Below are 21054 nucleotides of genomic sequence, written 5' to 3'. Positions count from 1 at the left end.
GTGACACTGATGTGGTGCCACTCCAGTCCGTGTCAGAAGAGACCAGACCAGGCATCAAAATGTGAAAGCAATGAACAGACAGTTAATCATGGATGGTGAGCAAAACAAACACTCATGTGGTCAAGGAGTCAAAACACAATAAAAGAGGGACCGAGAAAACACAACACAGACTCAGAAAATTAAATGTGGAATTACCCTGTGATCCAGCAATGCCACCCAACAGAAGAGACCACAGATACCTGCACCCCCACATTCATGTAGTGCCTTCCATGCTAAATCCAAATGTCTCTCCATGGAAAGATGGATAGACAAAATGTGGTCTCTACACACATTGGCATATTTATCAGCCTTAAAGAGGAAGGAACTTCTGACACTTGTTCCAACATGGATGAACCGTGAAGACCTTATGCTGAAACAAGCCAGTCCCCAAGAGACAAATACTGTGATTCCACTTATATGCAGTCCCTAAAGTGGTCACCTTCACAGAGACAGAGAGTAGACAGTGGTTGCCAGGGGCTGGGGAAGAAAGGAGTGGGGCAGTTAGTGTTTAACAGGGACAAGGCTTCAGTTTGGGAAGCCGAAAACGTCCTGGAGATGGGACAGTGGTGTTGACCTAACATTTTAAACGTCCATTGAATTGTACACTTAACACATGGTAAGATGATCAAGGTTATGTCCTATTTCACCACAGTAAGACACACACAACAAAGAAGGCCGAACCTCCACTGTCCAGTGACGCAGTCTCCGACGCAACGGAAGTCTGGGGAGGACGACGGCTAGCTACTGGGTCAGACGCGCAGAGCACAGGCTGTTCCTCTATCCAGCACTGTGTCCTCGCTTGTCCATGGCCGGACTCTCGGCAGGGCAGACAGGAGCACTCAGCCACCAAGCGTGACTGGTGCTCAGTCTGAAGGCCCTCTCCTCTCCTCAACCTTAAACTGTGAGCACATTCTGTCACCCATTGTCCGTGACTTCCAAGTTCTCGGTTGCTAGGTCCCAAACTCCAAAGCAACGTCCGTTTTGTAACTGATCACCGCACCTCTTTGGTTTTTTTTCTGAATCCTGTATCCTCTTTGCATATCGGGTTTTGGTTTGTTGTGGTTTTTGTTTTCTTTTTTGGTGGAGGGGGGAGGGGCAATGTTTACTAATGGACCATCAAGTCCACTTTTAAGATGTATCTGATTCAGACCTCTCTCCTACTCATTTTCTCTCCTGTCTCCCAGAAATGGTATCTAACCCACACCATCAGGAAGTAATGATATTTCTTTAAATCTATGGCAACACTAGGGCAGCTGGGTGACTCGGTCAGTTGTGTGTCTGACTATGGTTCAGGTCGTGATCTTGGCATTCACGAGTTCGAGCCCCACATTGGGCTCTGTGCCAACAACTCAGAGCCTGGAGTCTGCTTCTGATTCTGTCTCCCTCTCTCTGACCCTCCCCTGCTTGTGCTCTGTCTCTCTCTCTCAAAAATAAATTAGCATTAGAACAAAACTTTCAATAAAAAACTTTGGCAACATCTATGTGCAGGTGCTAGCAGAAGTGGGACCCACAAGGACAAGACTCAGTTGTGGAAGACCATGGACACATTAGGAAAGATACCTTTAATCCAGAGGAAAGGACCTCCTTCTACTTGAGGCTTGGATTACGGGTTTGTTGACACATAGCACACATGGGTAAAATAGTATGGAGTATGCAAAATAATTCCTAATTTGTGAGAAATTGACCTAAGATTGGGAAGAGCTTCAAAATGGGGCTTCTGTAGACAGAAGACTACCAAAAAATCACATAGATTTTATATAGAAGACGCCAGAATTGCTTAGGGTTTCTGTAAGGAATTTATCCAAGAAAATGAGCAGAGATATGTACAGAGATGTAAGTGAAATACACACATAATGACGTTCATAACCAAGATTACAACTGGGAACAAATAGGAACATCTCATTCTCAGAATATGGCTAGTGAACTATTCAGTACCTTTATAGTGGGATATTACACCGCATTTCAATGCGATGTTGGCAAATAACAAGGGGGAAATTCCCAAAATTGTTAAATATAAGATTATTTTGCTTTAATATTAAAATTTATTACTACAATTTTTGGATGCTTTTGAGACAGACAGAAAGCACAGGCTGGGGAGAGGCTGACAGGGAGACAGGAACCGAACAGCCTCTACACTGACAGCAGAGAGCCAAATGCAGGGCTTGAACCCAGGAGCCATGAGATGATGACCTGAGCCAAAGTCTGACGCTTAACTGACTGAGACACCTAAGTGCCCCTATCTTGTTTTATTTCTTGAGGAGAGATGGTGGGAGGGAGGGAAGGAGGGAGGCAGGGAGGCAGGGAGGGAGGGAGGGAGGGAGGGAGGGAGGGAGGGAGGGAGGGAGGGAGGGATAGAGAGACAGAGAGAGAGAGAGGGAGGGGGAGAGAGAGAAAGCAGGACTCACCACAAGCAGGGCTTGAGCTCACCCAATGTGGAACTCCAACACTTGAGCTGTGAGATCATGACCTGAGCTGAAGTGAACCACCCAGGTGCCATGATTAGTATAATCCTATTTCTTAGGAGAAGAAAGAGGATGAGAGAGAGAGGGAAGAAGGGAAGGAGATCTGTGAATATATTATGTCCCACGGCAACAGGTCTCAGACAGCGGTAACATCTACACCTGCACCATAAGGGAAAGAACAGTTGTGGCCATGGAATGGGATGGAGTGTGCTAAGAGCCTAGTAGACTTTCATGTCTCCTGAGAAAATCCTAGAGCTGTTATCGGGTGGTTGGCATGCCAGAGGGAAGGGACAGCAGGAATGGATGTGGGGACAGTGGGTGTGTGCCCAGAGACCTACAATCAAATGCTTGCTGTGTCCTTACTGGTAGGGAGCAGAAGACAAATATGTACCGGCATAGAATATTAAACATGTATTGTTAGTTATGGATGTGGACACATACGTGCATATGTGTATATGTATGTGGGTTTTTGTTGTCGTTGTGTATTTTCCATCCTGCCCAAAGCTTATTTGGATAATCTACGCAAAATTGAATTTGAAGACCATGGTCCTATATGGAGACAGACAGACCTCAGTCTTGCCCCCACCTCCGGGGACAGGACAGGTCTGCCCCCACCTCAGACCAAACACTCACAGTCCTCCATTACCACCAGTGGTTGCCATCCTTATAACTGGATCTCTCAAGATATGCTGACATTTTCACTGATTATTAAAATTATTAAGTTGGGGGCACCTGGGTGGCTTGGTCAGTTCAGCATCTGACTCTAGATTTGGGCTCAGGTTATGGTCCCACGGTTCCCGAATTCGAGCCCCACGTCGGGCTCTGCTCTGCGCAGACAGTGCGGAGCCTGCCTGGGATTCTGTCCCTCTCCCTCTCTCTCTCTCTCTGCCTGTCCCCTGCTTGCTCTCTCTCAAAAATAAAATAAATCAATCAAAATATTAACTTTTTAAACACAGGGTGGAAGCAATCCAAGTTCAAGTACATTTGGAAACCCTGAGTGAATCTGAAAAGGAGTCTTTATTGCAGGCTTCCTTGGAAACTTCACTAGGCTCCGAGAATCTCTTCGAGAGGAATACATAACAGGGACACCCAGGCTCATGGATAGCTTTCCTCTTGGCTTTTCTCTGGAGACTATCCTGAGTGCCTTTCAGTACTCAGATCCCAGGGGCTGTTCCTGTTTGGAACCTTCAAAAGTTGGCACACCCCATCGGCTCCCACCCTGCTGACCCTGCGCTCTATGTCCTCTCTGGTCTCAGGCTTGACAGTAATAAAATCAAGGCACTCGCTTCCTGTGACCCATGCAACATCCCTCTATCTCCGGACACCGACGCAGAAGAGGCTGAAGGCAGAACCTGGGAGGGTAAAGGTAGAGGCAGCAAGATCGAGACGGTAACGCGACGAACTCAGTCCTTGTTTCCCTCTGTGCTCCATGGCCCGACCTCAAGTGCCTGGCACACAGGTGTTCCATACACGGCACCCAGGAGGAGGGAAAAAAAAGGAAATCTCTCGCTGCTCGGTGATCCATACTGTGTAACCGGTTTTATTTCTTCGCCCATTCAATACCTGTGTATAAATTAAGCGCCTACTCGTACCAGGCACCCAGCAGAGAAGCACAGACACACACAAAACCCTGCCTTGTGCTCTGAGGGCTGAGGGTTTAGTGACCTACGACTGACAGCCCTGAATACACCTCCACGTGGTCCTCGCCGGGATGGATCATGCCATCCAGTAGGCCTCGTCTTTGAACCTGATCACCTGGTTTATCTAGCGCAGCCCTGTGCTTTCGTGAAATTTGCCAAAGACATCGTCATCACGTTCTGTTAGGTCTACCATGTCATTCCTCTCTGCCTGCCTGTGTCAGGAGGTGCTGGAATGACCACAAGCCTCGGGGGACCTGGAGGAGAATGAGGAGAGCGTGCACTATCCAGCTTGGGTTGATGGGGATGTTTATGTAGGTCACCGGGACCCAAGATGTAGCACACACGAACGAGAAACACACCGTGCATTGCTTTTCTTCTCTTAACGGGAAGTGCACAGCCCAGGCTCTCAGAATGTCTGTGCTTGTAGGTACAGACCTGCAGCAGTCCCAGCAGACAGGTCTGAAAATGGAGCGAGTGTCTGGTGTCCCCATACCCAGGCTGTCTCAGGGTACCCGACGCAGCTCATCCTGCACAAGTCTGATGGGCCCGCACCGAAGACCAAGCTGTCACCAATGTGGTTCACCAGCCCGAGCACATAAGCTCTCAGGGACGCAACCCTGCACGCTGTCATCAGCGGGTCATGGAACATGGCACACAGATCGCAGAACTGCCTAGCCTAGCACCACAGCAGCACTCTCGGACTGCATTGGAACTGCCCGCAGTTAGTAATCTCTTGACCACTCCAGAACTCAAATGAGACACGCTGAAGTCACCTGGCAGAAGCCAGAAATAAAAACAAAATGTGTGGTATTCATCCACTGAAAAAAAAAATGTGAATTGTGAGTTTTTCCTTCACAGTAAATATCCACTCTAATTTTGAATAATTTTTACTTATGAAATTTGTTTCTTTAATGTTTATTTTTGCAATAGAGCAGGGGATAGGCAGAGCGGGGAGGGGGGGTAGACAGAGGGTCTGAAGCAGGCTCTGAGATGTCAGCGCGGTGCCCCACGCGGGCCTCAAACTCATGAACTGCAAGATGGTGACCTGAGCCAAAGTCGGACGCTTAACCGACCGAGCCACCCAGGCGCCCGTTGAATAATTTTTATTAAAGAGACTCTCCCCGCTCCCATCCAGCCTTGACGCCTCGCAAACCTGCTCCAGACCAGAACCCTTTCTCATCCTCCCATGCAACAGAAATCCCCGTCTCCTGTGCGGCTCTGGCAGATCGTCCAGGGAAGGCCTGTCCCTCCAAGACCAGAGGGAATGACGCACACGCAAGAGTAGACGCCTCCGCAGCACTTTTTTCCAGGCCTAGTGTGGCCTCTAAGCACATGAACAACATGTGCTTGCTTGAGCTCCCCAGGCCTTCTCCAGTGACACAGGACGAAACTCGGAGAGCCCGAGTACCTTGGTCACGGCCATACGACTAGGGAGCGGCAGAGGTGGCCTCGCCCTGGGGATGTGGCTTCTGGGTCCAGGACGCTTGAGTGCTACCCCATCATAGCAGACGCCGGTGTGGGAGATGCAGCTCATCAGTGGCCCGAATTCTTCACACCTGGTGTCCACACTCTGCCACGTGACGACACGGCTCCTCCCACCGAAGAGGTGGGGCACATCCCGCCACCTCTCTGAGTTCAGCTGTGGGGCTTGCTTTGGCAATGGAAGGTTAGCGGTGTGATATAATCCGGTATGTGGAAAAACACCTTTGTGCCCGGGTCGGTTCTCTCGTGCATCCGCCACTGACTTCCCCAGGCCAGGCTGCCGGTGCCAGGAGAAACACGAGAGACACACGGAACAGAGTACCATGATCGCCGCATGCGTGAGCTAAAGAGATACCGTACTGCACACTGAGATCTCACAGTTGCTTGTTACACAGCATAACTATGGCCACGGCTAACTGATACAACCTGTGTCCCCTGACTTTTGCCTGCCTGCAAACTGATCAGCCTTAGCTAGGCAGGCCTAAAGTTACACACATATAGAGAATCCATCCCACAATTTATCAGTGGCTTAAGAATTTGACCTATGGTGAGGACAGTTTGATTAAAAAAAAAAGAAAAAAGAAAAAAGATAGAACAAGTCAAAGACATACTCCATTCACTCAAAGACACATTTATTCTGTTAAAAGTCAAGCAGGACGATACGATGAGAGCTAAGTGGTAAGGGTCAAGCATGAAGTATGACTGCAGGATAAAAGCCACAGGCCATACCCCTGACTGAAATCTCACCATACAGAGCATTCCACAGCTGTGCTACGACAGAGGGGGAGGAATCAGCCACCACCTAAGAATGCCAAGGGCACAACATTGGCACCAGATTGTTGTTGTATGCAATAACATAGCTATGTACAAAGATATGTACATCGACTCACTGGAATCTTTGGGTCCCTGCTGACTAGACGCTGAAGAGGCAAACAGGGGAAGGTACAGGACAGTGACCCCATGTGCTTCGCGGCAAGGGGGACAGAGCACTGTATATTGCTGTGTGTAAGAGAAGGTCCTCAAAAGACCTAAAAGGCTGGATAGAGACACACACCTCCTGTTACTCACATTTTACATATATATCATCAGAATGGTTCACAATACTGTATTCGAGGGGAAAGAATCACAGATAAACGCTTTGTCTAAATTAAAAGCAAAACACGCTGAAATTACTGTTTGTCCCCCTGAGGGAGAATGACAGAGGTCCGTGGACAGCCAACTTCACCTTCTCTGAAGTGACCAGTTTTCACAGGAAGGGACTACAGCAGGAGGAAAGGAGGACACGTCATTGGCAGGATGGGGATTTTTTTTTCAAGTCAGAAATCGCTGAATTCAATAGGACTGGAAACTTCTGAAAAGGCATAGAGCTTTCTGGCATGAGTGTATTGCCAAAAAGAGGGTTTATTGCGTGCGTTACCGAAGCTTGCCACTTTGGGACCCCCGTGGGGTGCAGAGGCGTCAGTGCTGTGGCTCAGGGGTCCAGCTCCCCACCTCTGGCTCATCAAGTACAGACAGTGGTCTGTTAAGACATTTGTGTGCACGTGTGTTCTCGGAAGGCAACCGTCGCCGCGGACAAAGGGACGTGTCCCCACCTGTCAGAAAACTTTCATGGGAATAGGGGAAACGAGGATCCAAATGATCCCTCGATCAACCAAATGTCCGATCATCACTTCAACATGACGTCGTCCAAGGGGCTGTCCTGCCATTTACCACGCGTTTAATCAGATGAGCATCTGTGAAGAAGCTCTACATCGGCGTAGATTAAACGGAAGTTACAACCAAGCCGATGGCGGTTGAATGTCTTTCCACGTGCTTATTTTATTGCCCGTGCACACGGCCTCTGTGCTGAAGCACCGAGTTATGTTTCTTGCCCATGTACTAACCAGCTGTTTGTTCTCTTGCTTCTGAAAGTTCTTTGTCATAGACATGATCAGCACATCTTTCCTCCCAGTCTGTGACTTGTCCACTGGAAACTGACAGCATGACAGTGTCTTCTTAGTGAGCAGACTCTCTTGAGAAACTTGCGGTTTCAGCTAATAAACAGGGGACATAATCTATAAACTGTGGCAGAAAAAGATCGGGTTTGGGCGTTGTAATACTCCATGGGGCCTCTGAAAGCGCAGAGAGGAAAGGTTCTTACAAGTAAATGGAAAGTAACCCTTACGGCATGGCAATAGATTTAAAGAGGCAAAAACAGAAACATAGCCAATTGTCACTAACAACCATACGCACACAAAGGAAGTGTTACAGGCAGAAGGTAATTTCAGAAATATGCTGTTGGTCTCATGAAACAAGTATCTAGCGAGCACATCACTCCTACTGGACACACTACTGACCGAGGACTTTCACTTTGCAGGAAAAGATCACGTGAACCGTGACGTCAGGACTGAAGCTCCTTGTGCTGTGCGCGTGTTTTTTTTTTTTTTTTAATTTTTTTTTCAACGTTTTTATTTATTTTGGGACAGAGAGAGACAGAGCATGAACGGGGGAGGGGCAGAGAGAGAGGGAGACACAGAATCGGAAACAGGCTCCAGGCTCCGAGCCATCAGCCCAGAGCCCGACGCGGGGCTCGAACTCACGGACCGCGAGATCGTGACCTGGCTGAAGTCGGACGCTTAACCGACTGCGCCACCCAGGCGCCCCTGTGCGCGTGTTTTAAAGCATGCACACGATTCTTTCTGTGGCGATTTCAGGATGCATGAAGCCAACACATAAGGTGTTCATTTCACAGTGGGTTTTAACCACTGGGAAACCATTCCCCTTTCCAAAAGGTTAGTAACTTGTCATCATATCATCATGGTTTTGCTGGGAGACAATGAATGAAAGACGAGGAAGGGTCCACACCATCGGATGAATGGGGTACGACGGGGCAGCCCATGCTTCCCAGGGTAAGGAATCGCAGGGTAAGACGGGAGCCAGGGGTTCCCCGCTCATGCGCCTTCAAGACTCACTCAGGCTGCTTCCTGGGAGGTTGGTTCAGGATGTGAAGACGGGAGGAAGGGCACACTTACCAGTGAGAAGGACCACTTGCATGCACTACACAGTCTATACTGCGGGAACCCGCCACCCTCCGGAGGCTGGGCCACGTGTGGTAACCGGCAAAGCAAAATGGCTAATGGTGAGATGTTCTGCTCAGCGTTCAACGGGGAAGCTAAAACACATTAAATAGATCATCGCAAACACACATGGAAGTTATTGCTTCTCTAAAGCAGCCATCCCACTAGGGGACAACTCGGGCTGCAGGACATAAATACTGGCTGGGGTCTCCGCGTGCATCCTCTGGAACCAAGCTCAGAGGGGCCCTTTCCGGCCTCCTCCAGGGAGGGCCCTCCTATTTGCCTCTTTCGGGCTGCAGGCTGTCGAACAGACACTTGAGCTGCTCCTCGCCCAGGTGTATCTTGTCTTCCAGCTCACGCTGCTCGATGATGAGGGCGGACTTCATCTTCACGAAGTGCTCGCAGTCGGCCAGGTTCTCCTCGCTGAGGTAGCTGGCCAGGATGTCGAACACGATCCGCTCCCGGCGGTCCAGGTTCTCCTTCAGTTCCTTGGCATCCTCGTGCTGCTGGATGAGGACCCGCTGCTTCTCGAGCAGCGATTGCTGGGGAGAGAGAGAGACAAGCCCGTTGAGGACGAGGGCGAGAGCAGGGGCTCCGGGCGGCCGCCGCAAGATGCCGGCCACGCTGCAGGCTGCCTCGGGGGACACCTGACACCAGGTTAGGGACCAGGGGTCTGACGGCCTCTGCACGGAGATACTCGGGCGCGGCTGGCCCCAGCCCTTCCTCGAGAGCTCCCAGGCTCGTCCCGCCTCCCATTTCTTCCCACTGGCCTGGAACGGCTCAGAGGAACAGCCTTGATGAGAGCAGCTGTCCCCGGACAGATAAGGACAGAATTCTGAGAGGCTCCAAAGGTGTAAAGGACTTAGGGATCCCACGCGCGTCAGAGGACTGCCTGTGACAACACCGCGGCAAAGGCAGCAAAAGGCGCGGATTCCGGAGAACTCGCAGAGCGGGGTGTGTACACCCTTCCGCAGGAGAAGAGCCCCTGGGCGAGCTTGCAGGGCACGCGTGAGGGAGCAAGGACAGGCAGGACAGACGCAGGGAGACGGGGGAGACTCCCCGGCACCCCGCACGGGGCCCGCTTTGGGGGATATGGACGACCCCGTTCCTAAAATGTGGCACTCACAGCCGCACCGTCTCTCCGCAAAATACACACCTAACGGTCCCTGCCTTCTCTAAGTTTAACGAAAACTAAGAAAGGAAGAGATGAGTGCATTCAGTCTCCCACCGTCGGCTGGGGGAGGCCGGGGCTTCATTTCCTCCGTGTGATTTTTACTTGGACAGCAGGACAGCCGCTCTCATTCCGCCACTTTGCGACGTGGCCACGCACAGTTACCAACAGCCGCCGTGAGAGTCCAGCATGCGGCGGCTCTCTGTAAAACTCCCGCACACAGAGAGAGCGCGATGAACGTGAGCGGCCACCGTCACTAAGCAGAAAGTGTCTTGGTGGGCGGGTCACTAAGCAGAAAGTGTCTTGGTGGGCGGGTCACTAAGCAGAAAGTGTCTTGGTGGGCGGGTCACTAAGCAGAAAGTGTCTTGGTGGGCGTCAGGTCCCCTGCCCACTCCCGTGCAACACCGCCCTCTTCAGGTCACGCGCACAGGGAATTCTCACGCAAAGAGGAGGCAAAGCAAATCCGTTAAACCCAAAGGGAAACAGGTGCTAACAGACCCTAGAAGTGCGCTTTGGATTATTAACATCAGTCAGGCTGGGGCGCCTGCACGGCTTTGTCAGGTAAGTGTCCGACTCTTGCATTTTGGCTCAGCTCACGATCTTGTGGGTTGTGAGTCCCAGCCCCGCATCACGGGAGAGAGCCTTGGGATTCTCTCTCTCCCTCTCTCTCTGCCCCTCCCACGCTGGTGTGTGCAGGAACTCTCTCTCAAAATAAATTCATAAAAACTTAAAACCAGTCAGGCTGACTAGGGAGAGGAGGCTGCAGAGGCTGGGAGAGGACCTGATGGGGACATTTTCTGTCTGGAAAGATGGAGGGAGCCTCAGAAAACGTTCTGCCGTGTCTTTTAACTAGTTACTATGGTGTCTCTGAAAACCTTAGCGTCTCCAGACTTCCACTGCCTGACGCAGATTTTCCTCCAACGCCAACCCTGCTGGAGACGGGGCCTCCTCACTGCCCCTGGCTGGGGGAATGCAACACTCCATTCACAGGGAGCCCCCGGGACGTGCTGAGGGCTCCAGAGCCTGGTGCTCAGGAGGACCACGTGCGTGGTCCTTAGCGTTGGCATTCCTTCATCATCCCCAAATGCTAAATAAAGTATCTGTCCGTTCCACCCACATGGAGGGAAAGATAGATTATAGAGGAGCTGAGTTGCAAAGACCACACTAGTTGTTCACTTAAATCAATACTCGAGAACATTCCAATTATGTATAAACGAATCTCTTTCTTGTTCAAGTTTTTTTTTTAAGAATATTTTTATTTTTGAGAGAGACAGAGCACACTTGAGTGGGGTAGAAGCAGAGAGAGAGACTCCCAAGCAGGCTCTGTGCTGACAGCAGAGAGCTCAATACGGGGCTCCAACGCTCGAACCACAGATCATGACCTGAGCCAGTCGGACACTCAACAGGCGGAGACACCCAGGCACCCCTCGTGTTATCTTCCTCTCCTCAGATACACGTGGCAAAGACGAGGAAATCAGAAAGTGGAATCTGAACATCATCCAAAGGTCCCGGCTATTTTGTCAATGCTTATCCAGTACGTTCAAACGGCAGTCATCAATGACTAAGCTAAGCACAGAATGACAACATCTGTGAGCCGCGCTCGAGAACATTTAGGTCACCTGAAAGCGCTCTCACCTAGAGTAAGGGAGAGGGCTAACTCTTCTGCTCCCCTTTCAGAGAAGAGCCTTATTAATAATAAAGATGATCATTTGAGGGCCTACACAGAGAAGCAAACTCCATGTTCTACTGATATTTGACCCAGCAAGTGAAGCCAACAAGGGGGCTATTACTTCCTGCATTCTGCAAACCCCCTAAGAGACACGTTCCAGGCTGCATACCTCAAGAGAGGGAGAAGAGGCAGACAAGTCCTCGAATGCTTCCAGACTGCCGTGTGCACTCCTGTTAAAAGAAGCAACAACATCACATTCCATTCTCAGTGAGACTCACTTACACGCATGGTCAAGAAAGGCGAAAGAGACTATTTCCTAGGAAGAGACGCTGATCAGTAATGATCCGTGGGAACAGGGGAGAAGATGTGAAAAGGAGCCCACAGTTCTTCCTGAACATCACAGCAGCCCTGCAGTCCCATGACCACGCCTGTCAGGCCCTGCCCACCACACCCCCAGCACCTGTCTCCCTCAGTTACCAGCAAAGTGAGGGAGAGCCCTGGACACCCGAAGGCGTCCTGCGCTGGGAGGTGCACAGGCCGCCGCAGGGACCGCGTGAGGCTTCAGGGCACCAACTCATGACGCCCCACGCGGAACCTTCCCGCAACCACCTCCCGCCCCACCCCCCGCCGAGTCCAGGTCAGGCACGTTGTATCTACCCGATCACCAGGAGAAGTAGTGTCATCCAAATTATTGAGGGCGTTTTCTACCCGCGCCAGACGGCCCGACAGCGACAGCAGAAGGTTCACCACTTTGTCCAGGTTCCCAATGAACATGCAGAACTTGTCAAACTCATTGGGTTTGCACACGTCTTTGGCGATGGCGTCCACCTCGTCCCCCAGTGCGCTGTTGGCACGGATGTCCTCCAGCAGGCTCTCCCGGGCTTCCCGAAGCACTTGCAGCTTGCGACTGATGCTCTCGATGAGCTCCTGCTGTAGGGCACAGGGGGGCATGCAAACACTCGTTAGGGTGACCCGACCTGGCACCTGCAGTGGCTGCCCGGGCCCTGTGGTCTCACGTAAGTGACCCGCGTGGGGAAGAGTTGATTTCGCATCAACTTTCTAAGAGAGGCTTTCTAAGACCCGGGGAGGGAGAACAACTCCTGGTGAAGTCCCTGGCGTGACATTTAGACACGAAACTAACCTATTCTCCTCCCGTTAGTGTCCTATCACACAGCCATAGGTAGGACGTGGCCCCTCGAGATAAACCTCATTTCACCTTCACCTTGGCCGGGATTCTCGGGGCCCACGTTAGATTCTGTGCTTCATAGTCTGCAATCTTCCAGTGCAAGAACTGACACGTACACAAGTTATGGAGTCTCACGCCTGCTACTGAATGGCGTGATTTAAACGTATGCTCCACACACAACTAGCAACTTAAAGTTAAAACAAATAAAGGGATGTCAGTAAAATTAAAAGTCCTTTGAGAGTAACCTGACTTGAATGTGACCGAAATGCACATATATTACTACCTTTTTAAAAATATGGCAGGAAAGGGGTGTCTGGGTGGCTCAGTCGGTTAAGAGTCCGACTTTGGCCCAGGTAATGATCACGGTTTGTGGGTTCGAGCCCCGAGTCGGGCTCTGCTGACAGTTGAGAGCCTGGAGCCTGCTCTGGATTCTGTGCCCGCCTCTCTCTCTCTCTCTGTCCCTCTCCCACTCATGCTTTGTCCCTCTCTCTCTCAAAAACAAAAGCATTAAAAAAATATTTTAGATAAAATAAAATAAAATAAAATAAAATAAAATAAAATAAAATAAACTGAATATGGCAAGATATACGTCTCAAAAGTTATCATTTTATGCGTTTTTAAGCGTAGCACTCTGTGGCATTAAGTGCATTCACATCGTGGGCAACTGTGACCACCGCCCATCTCCAGAACTTTCTCATGTTACCCAACTGACACTCTGACCATTAAACATGAGTTCCCCACCTCCTTTTCCATAGGCCCTTTAAGTGATTATTTTTTAAAGGGGCAAAAATAAAAAACCAAACATATAAACTGGCCTTCCTGCTGAAGTGGCAGGATTTGAGTGGCAAAGATGGTCTGCCTCCTCTGGTAGATCCGGGGAAACGCACAGGGGTGGCTCTAAAGGAACGCAACAGGTGAGCCCAGGCTGCCAAAGCCACTGTCTTCTGAGCACGGATGTCTGCGTGCCGTCAGGCCCACCCACGGCAGAAGCGCCAGCGCGTTCACCCCCACGTGCTGAACCACACACAGCCCACGTGAACCCCCGCACGCCACAGCGCCGAGGTGCACAAACCCAAATGAAGACTGCAGAATGTGAACGCTCACGTCCAGTTAGGATGTCAGCTCAGCCTGCTGCAACAAGGGACACCACGTATAGAAAGTGGACCTATGAAGTCCCCCCACACCGTCACCACGTGTCCTGGGCCCTTTACAGACTCCGACCCCACAGGGAGCCGGCAGAGCCGAGCGGAGAGAAGTCACCCGCCCGGAGGGAGCGACGTCTCATTAAGCTCTCCAGGACCGTGATCTTGGCTGCACAGGGGAAAGGGAGCCCGCACCTGCAGGACTGACACGAAAGCTGAACGCGAGCCTGCGTGACAATCACCAGCCTGGCGGCTTGCGGGAGGTACCCTTACTTGGCAGGTACCAGCAGTCCTGCGTGCAGGCTGAGAAGGTGCCCCGGCTTAACAGACAACAGTGGGGTAAAACCCGCCTGTCATGGGGGCGCCGGGGTGGCTCAGTCGGTTAAGTGGCCGACATCAGCTCTGGTCGTGATCTCACGGTTTGTGGGCTCGAGACGACAGCTCAGAGCCTGCAGCCTGCTTCAGACTCTGTGTCTCCCTCTCTCTTTGCCCCTTCCCTGCTCGTGCTCTGCCTCACTCTCTCTCTAAAGAATAAGGAAACGTTAACAAAAATTCAAAAACAAAAAACGCCTGTCCCGATGACAGTTTAGGTGGGCAAAGTCACATGGCGGCACGAAAGACACGCTGAACCACGAGCAAGGCAGCGTATGCTTTGCAGGAGCCGATGACGTGTCCGCTTTGTCTGCGGAGGAGACACTGACGACAATCCCCATCTGGCGTGGACGCGCGCGCACAAGTACGTATAACGATAAGTCCACGGCCTGGAAAGGCATGGGCACTGCCTGCTCGTGGTTCAACCTGCCTAGGGCTTATCGCAATGTCTGGGTATCCTGCAGATTAAGATGGCAAGCAGTTTCAGAGGAGAGCCGTCCTCGTCCTCATTGCAGATTAATCGGCATGGGTTTTCTCCTAAAACACCCAACATGGAATTTATAAACTGCTTTGGGCTTTTTCGGGTCAGGTTCTAGTTAGTCTTCCCTCACTATTTATTTATTTTACCTAGTTTGAGAGAGAGAGAGGGAGAGCAGAGGAGGGGCAGATACAGAGAGAGACACAGATTCCGAAGCAGGCTCCAGGCTCCATGCTGTCAGCATAGAGCCCGATGCGGGGCTTGAACCCACGAACTGTGAGATCACGACCTGAGCTGCATGCAGTCAGACGCTCAACCGACTGAGCCACCCAGGCGCCGCTTCCCTCACTAATGTAAAGCTGTATGCGTCTACAGTTCTCTGATATTTTCTCTCAGAATGTGGGCTGATGCTTGTGTCTCGGTGCGTCTGGTTACCTACCTATCTGGGGAGACGGTTTAAGTCAACTTCGACTCCCATGGCTAAGATGGCCTTTTTCAGATACTCATAACTTGAGGGAAGAGCACAAAATGGATTGTAGGGATGGAGAACCTTCCAAATTCTCACCTGCAGGCAACCCGTAACCCGAGTGAACACCTCAAGCAATTCAGAGGATTGTGGATGTGTGAGGACCCCTAGCCAGGGCTTCTGGTAATTTTCCTGTTTCATTCTTCTTTAGCAATGATCGTGATAAAGATTTCACACCAATGCATGATATGCGCCTTCAAAACCTGCAATAACAGCTGAGCGAACTTGAAGCTGGACGTTCTGGAAGGAGCCCAAATTCCTCTGATTCCTTTATATGTCTTGCGTAAAGTTTTATTTGAAATACCCTCCCCTTCTTCCATAAAGGGCCAGACGCTGACTTTCAGGGATCTCGGAACAAGGCCTGGCCCAGGAAGCATGCGGATCACTGGTTATCAGCACCAGCCGGGGTGCAGCAGGCCTCACCCGCCACGTCAGATGAGCCTCGCGCGAGCCCATCCGCTTGTGTTCTGCAGCACATGGCATTCAAGAGGGTCTGGGGGGAGAGCAAGTGGTGGCAGAGGCCAGCCACCACCCCTCCCCCCCCCCCCGCCCACCCTGGGTCTCACAGCAGGTGCACTCCTGCCCCTTACCTCTGTTTCCGGTGCCCCCCCGCACACCTACTTTTGTCCCCCTCTGTGGGGGGAATGAGGTCTTTTCTCTCTGGGCCTCATGCCCACGTCTAAGTTCCAGGGAAGAACCACAACCCTCAGATTCCAGATGTTGACCATGGAGTGTCTGCTTCTGCTGAAGAATCCCATATCTCAGTTGGGCCTCTTTCTGGGCAGAGTGTACCTGAGCCGCCTCGGGTGTAAAAACGGATTTCGCCTTCCTGGGGTAATGCTTCCAACCAGCCACCACAATTCCCTCTCTGCATCCCTGTGTCCTCAGCCTTCTCCTAAAACACAGGGTCACCCGACTTGGCACTCGGGCTCTGTGAGCATGCAGTGATGCTGGGACCATGACAGCCAAGGTCCCTCTGGGCACGTGGGTCCACATGCGATTCGGGGTCAAGCCGCTCTACTGTTATGGCCCATCAGGTACATCCACACGGCACGGACCTCCTTCTCCCCACCGTGAACACTTTGTACAACCACACGACACAGCGTATTTGTGGGTTGTGGGAAGAAGGCTGAAAAGACAGGGTGCCAGTTGCCTTTGTCAAATCAAGGCGAAAAGCAGGATTACTGAGTCACTAACACCATAGAGACCTGTGATTTATAGCATTTGCCGTTTACTGTGAAATTACTCAACATTTGCATCTGGAATAAGATATGTCAGTTGGGTTAAGAATTTAATCATGCGAGGGAGCCTGGGTGGTTCAGTCGGTTGAGAGTCTGGCTTCAGCTCAGGTCATGATCTCATAGTTCGTGAGTTCGAGCCCCGCATCAGGCTCTCTGCTGACAGCTCAGAGCCTGTTTCGGATCCTCTGGCCCCCTCTCTTGCTGCTCCTCCGGCCCCCAAAATAAATAAACATTAAAAAAACCCAAGAATATAATCATGCGGAGTAGGTTGGGGGGGCGGGGAGTAGGCTGTCAGGAGCCAAGTTCACAGGGATTCATCTCAATCCCAAAGCAGTCATCTAAGGTGAGGCAGTTGCCCAGCAACTTGAGCCTCCCAAAAGCAGAAAGAGAAAAGAGCCACCCAGATGAAGGCTGGGCAGTACCAGGGCGTGCCCCACCCCAAACTCATCACAGCACGAGAAACAAGGCCATGTCGTAAAAAGAGTCTGACTTCGTTCGGCTCAGGTCATGATCTTGCGGTTCGCGGGTTCGAGCCCCACGTCGGGCTCTGTGCTGACAGCTCAGAACCTGGAGCCTGCTTCACATTCTGCATGTCCCTCTCTCTCTCCCCCTCCCCGGCTCACGTTTGGTATGTCTGTCTGTCTCTCTCTCTCAAAAATAAACATTAAAAAAGAAGAAAAAAAAAAGAAAGAAATTGGATATGTGATTGGAAGCCAGATACAAGCCCAGGACTAAAATTCTTATCTTTTATTCCCTTTAATTCCCTTGAACAAAAAAGCAAATATCCCCAAACTGAAAATAAATTTCTCTCATGCATGGGTCACAGTATTTCTTCTATTATATCTGAAATCAGCCAGTGGTGTTTTTATTTATTTATTTATTTATTTATTTATTTATTTATTTATTTATTTATTTATTTATTTTTTCAACGTTTATTTATTTTTGGGACAGAGAGAGACAGAGCATGAATGGGGGAGGGACAGAGAGAGAGGGAGACACAGAATTGGAAACAGGCTCCAGGCTCTGAGCCGTCAGCGCAGAGCCTGACGCGGGGCTCGAACTCACGGACCGCGAGATCGTGACCTGGCTAAAGTCGGACGCTTAACCGACTGCACCACCCAGGTGCCCCAGCCAGTGGTATTTTTAAACCACCAACTATACACGCATAATCTTTTGGGAAGATTTTTGTTAAAGAAAAAAAAAAGTGTTTTTTTATGAAAGCAGTTTTCCAAAGTACTAAGCATATGGCAAATGCTCACAAAAGGCTGCTTCCCTCCTTTTCTTTCCCTGGTAGTATCTGACGGGCTCAAGGCCCTGGAATAAAGAGTACGTGCTAGCCTCCGAAACGGACTTTCTTTGGCAATCCCGTCATCCGTTTAATGCTAAGGCCTTCCTAAAAAACCAGGTGATCACCTAGATGCCACAGGTCTGGCGTGCTGACAGATCATGGAGATTTAAAGCTAATAGAGCAGTAATGACATTGATACCGACAGCAGTAATGCTGTCCCTACCATGACCTCATGGCCACTCACTATGTAGTCCCTGACCTCATTTCTGACTTTATCTCCAGTCCTACCCTCCTGGTCCACATAGCTCCAGCTAAAGCCACTGCTGCTTCTCCAATGTGTCACGAGCCTACCACCTCAGGACCTTCGCAGCGGCTGGTCCCCTTCCCCCAGTGCACCCAGATATCCACACGGCTCACCCTTCACACCACTCTAGGTCGCTGTTCAATCATCCCCTCGCCGGAGCCCTCTCTAGAATCACCTTCCTTTGTTTCACTCGATTCTTTCACTCTGTTTTAACTCTCTCACCATCCAATGTACCACATGAAACGCTGGCAAACTCTTTCCATAAAGGGGTAGACAGTAAAGATCCTCGACGTTCCAGGTGGCGTGGTCAGCTGCAACTACTCAACCCTGCTTCTGTGGAAGGAAAGCCACCAGAGAGCGTCTCTAAGTGAATAAATGTGCCTGTGTGTCAATACAACTTTGCTCACAAAACCAGGTTTGGCCCACAGGCTGCAGTGTGCCGACCCCCTACTGTGTATTTGTTTTCATGTGGGCTGAACAGAGGCTCCCCTCTGGAAAGGAAGGGCTCCGTTCTGTTTGGTCTCCTGCTGTATCCCTAAGCGCCTGGGAGTTCTAGGAGCCAAGGAATGCCACTGCTTGGTGGACAAAGCACTTTACAAGCACTATGTGGGGACTATGATCTCCTGGCTGCAGGTATTAGAACCTGATATTCAAAGAGAACAGGTAACTTGCTGAAGGTCACAGAATGAAGTCCGCAGCATTTGAACCAGGCTGGAAGGGACAGATTACTTGGACGGAGACGTGCGGCCCCTCCTCTGCCAACGAGCACGATTTCACTGACAACGGCCTTTCCTACCTTCTTCACCGACAGGTCGTGGTCCGCGTCGCTCCCCGAATCCTCCTCGGGCTCCTGCTGCTCCTGCAGATCCTTCATCTTGATCAGCAGCTCGGCCTTGGGGACCGAAGTGCTGTAGTACGTGGAACTGGTGGCCAGGGACATGGCCGCCGGCACGCTCGGCTCCTCTCTCCTGCGTAAAAAGGTCAGAACCGCAACTGGCTGGGACCCTACGCGCACGTGCCCCCTTCCAGCTCACGGCCTCGGTCCCGACGAGCCACTGGGGCCGCTAACCAAAAGACAACAGCCGGGGGATGGGACCGCCAAAGGGGGGCGGAGGGGCAGCCCTTGTCTGCAGCCATGTCTGCTCCCTCTTGCTTTGATCCGACTCACCCCCTCTGCCCCTCTCTCGGGCATCTCACGGGCACTCCCACCTACCGCCAGTTAACGACGTGTATGGACACAACGGACATAAACAGGACAGATGTGAGCACACGCCTGTGCAGGCGGCCCACGGAATGAGACAGGACGCAAAGCACATTCCCCAAACCGTGGAAATGCATCCGTTCACTCCGTTCCGCAAGCGGGAACAGAAAGCCTCCGTAATAACTATGACGTTCAGGAGCCTTCGTGACTGACATCTGGGGCTGTGGGGGTGGACATCCTGTCCACCGCAGGGTGTTGGGCAGCCTCCCTGTCTCCACCCACAGGATGCCGGGAGCACCTCGCGGGGGCGACAACTAAAAACGTACCCGGACGTTGCCAAGTGTCCCCTGGAGGGAGACGACGGCCCAGCTGAGAAGCGCTGTCTTCTGAGAGGCGCCTGCGGGCATCGCAGGAGCTGCGCTATCCTCACATCTTTGCCAGGCCTCAGAGTCGTCATCCCCAGCCACGGGCCTTAGCGCTTCTTTTGGGAGGGTCCCCGGATGGCCAAAACGTGCTAAGCACTGGGCAGTACTTTCGGAAACCTGCCCCCCAGAAGCAATCATGAAAACAGACACACGGAGAAGCCACCTGCCCCCTGGAGCGAACCAGATGCTAAGAGGGAGAAGCACACCGAGTGGCCACACCACGCACCTGAAGGCGGTGCTTACTCACTTCTCGTCCGCGGTCCCAGGAGAGGGGACTTTGGGGAGCAGCTTCCTCCGCTGCTGGGCTTCTTCCAGCAGGTGCTCGTCTTTGGGGAAGATCCCCTCCATCAGGTCCATGGTGGTTCTGATCTTCACGCTGGGGTCCAGGATGTCGGCCAGAGACTTCTCCTTACCCACGATCTCCCGGGCCAGCTCTTCTGACTTCAGGTCTTCGGCTGTCCTCTCCTTGGTCCTCATGTAGCTGAACCCGGCCGGAGAGGCCCCGCTGTCCTTGGCAGTGGGCGCGGGGGCTTCGGGGGGCTGGGGCTGGGGCTCGGCGCCCTGGCGGCTGTACACGCAGAAGCGGGAGTAGAACTGCTCCGAGGTGCTGAGGGTCTTGATGTGGTCTTTCTCCAGCCCGCTGGGCAGCGTGGGCAGCTCGGTGGCGCGGGCCAGGCCCTGGCGGCTCTCCTTCTCAGGCCGGCTCTCCGAGTGCACAATCTTGATGGGCACCATCTTCACAGTGGTATTGTTGTCAATCACCCGCTCGATTCTGGAAAGAGAAGAGCCGTGTGCTGAAAACACAAAGTGAGCCCTGCCGTCGATGCCTACCCAGGAGAGAAACCCGCTGGTCCCTCACCTGCTCTTCCGGCTGGGGAACCCAGGCTCAAAGACCTTTGGCCACTGAGCTGGAAGGAGCCTCCGTGATCACAGACCCAGGACGGGGAATGGAGGCTGAGGAGGCCTGCGTTCCTGACCCTGAGCGTCTGGACACCTTTTCCACTTTCAAAATCACCCACACCCCTAGGGGAGCCGGGGGTGTATCCCTGGGCTTGCTGACTGAGAGGAGGGTGGTTTAACACGCGTTTTCATGCGGATAGTAGTGCAAACATTAACAGGCCCTGCTCGGTGACATTCTCCTTTGTCGGGGAACCTGCAACAGGCTTCCTTTCACAGTTATCATTAAAGCCTTCCCTCGCTGCCTCTCAAAGCAGGGCCAGTACATACCCACGGGTGCCTGCGTGGTTCTGGGGCCGCCGGGAGACTTCTAGAAAGATTGCCTATGTTTTTCTTCTTTTAATGTTTATTTTTGAAAAAGAAAGTGCAAGTGGGGTAGGGGCAGATGGGGGAGCAGAGGATCGTTTGAAGTTTA

The 21054-nt window shown here is 51.7% G+C and overlaps 1 protein-coding gene across 1 annotated transcript in view; it reads right to left on the bottom strand.

Annotated features, from left to right (window-relative positions):
- Positions 1 to 8954: 8954 nt before the first annotated feature.
- LOC124525806 (protein Shroom2-like) overlaps positions 8955 to 21054 on the bottom strand; it is a 90076-nt gene continuing 77976 nt past the window's right edge. Inside the window, exons 7-10 of the mRNA XM_047098388.1 lie at positions 19930 to 20454; positions 18853 to 19024; positions 12177 to 12449; positions 8955 to 9221 (exon numbers count right to left, since the gene is read on the bottom strand). Coding sequence (XP_046954344.1) covers positions 8955 to 9221; positions 12177 to 12449; positions 18853 to 19024; positions 19930 to 20454 — 1237 coding nt within the window. The remainder of the gene's footprint in view (positions 9222 to 12176; positions 12450 to 18852; positions 19025 to 19929; positions 20455 to 21054) is intronic.

This window comes from Lynx rufus, unplaced genomic scaffold (assembly GCF_022079265.1).
Source record: "Lynx rufus isolate CCGP_SWC_20201006 ecotype Redwood Valley unplaced genomic scaffold, mLynRuf1.p SCAF_48, whole genome shotgun sequence".
Classification (NCBI taxonomy): Eukaryota; Metazoa; Chordata; class Mammalia; order Carnivora; family Felidae; genus Lynx; species Lynx rufus.
This window is presented reverse-complemented; position numbering and strand designations above follow the sequence as displayed.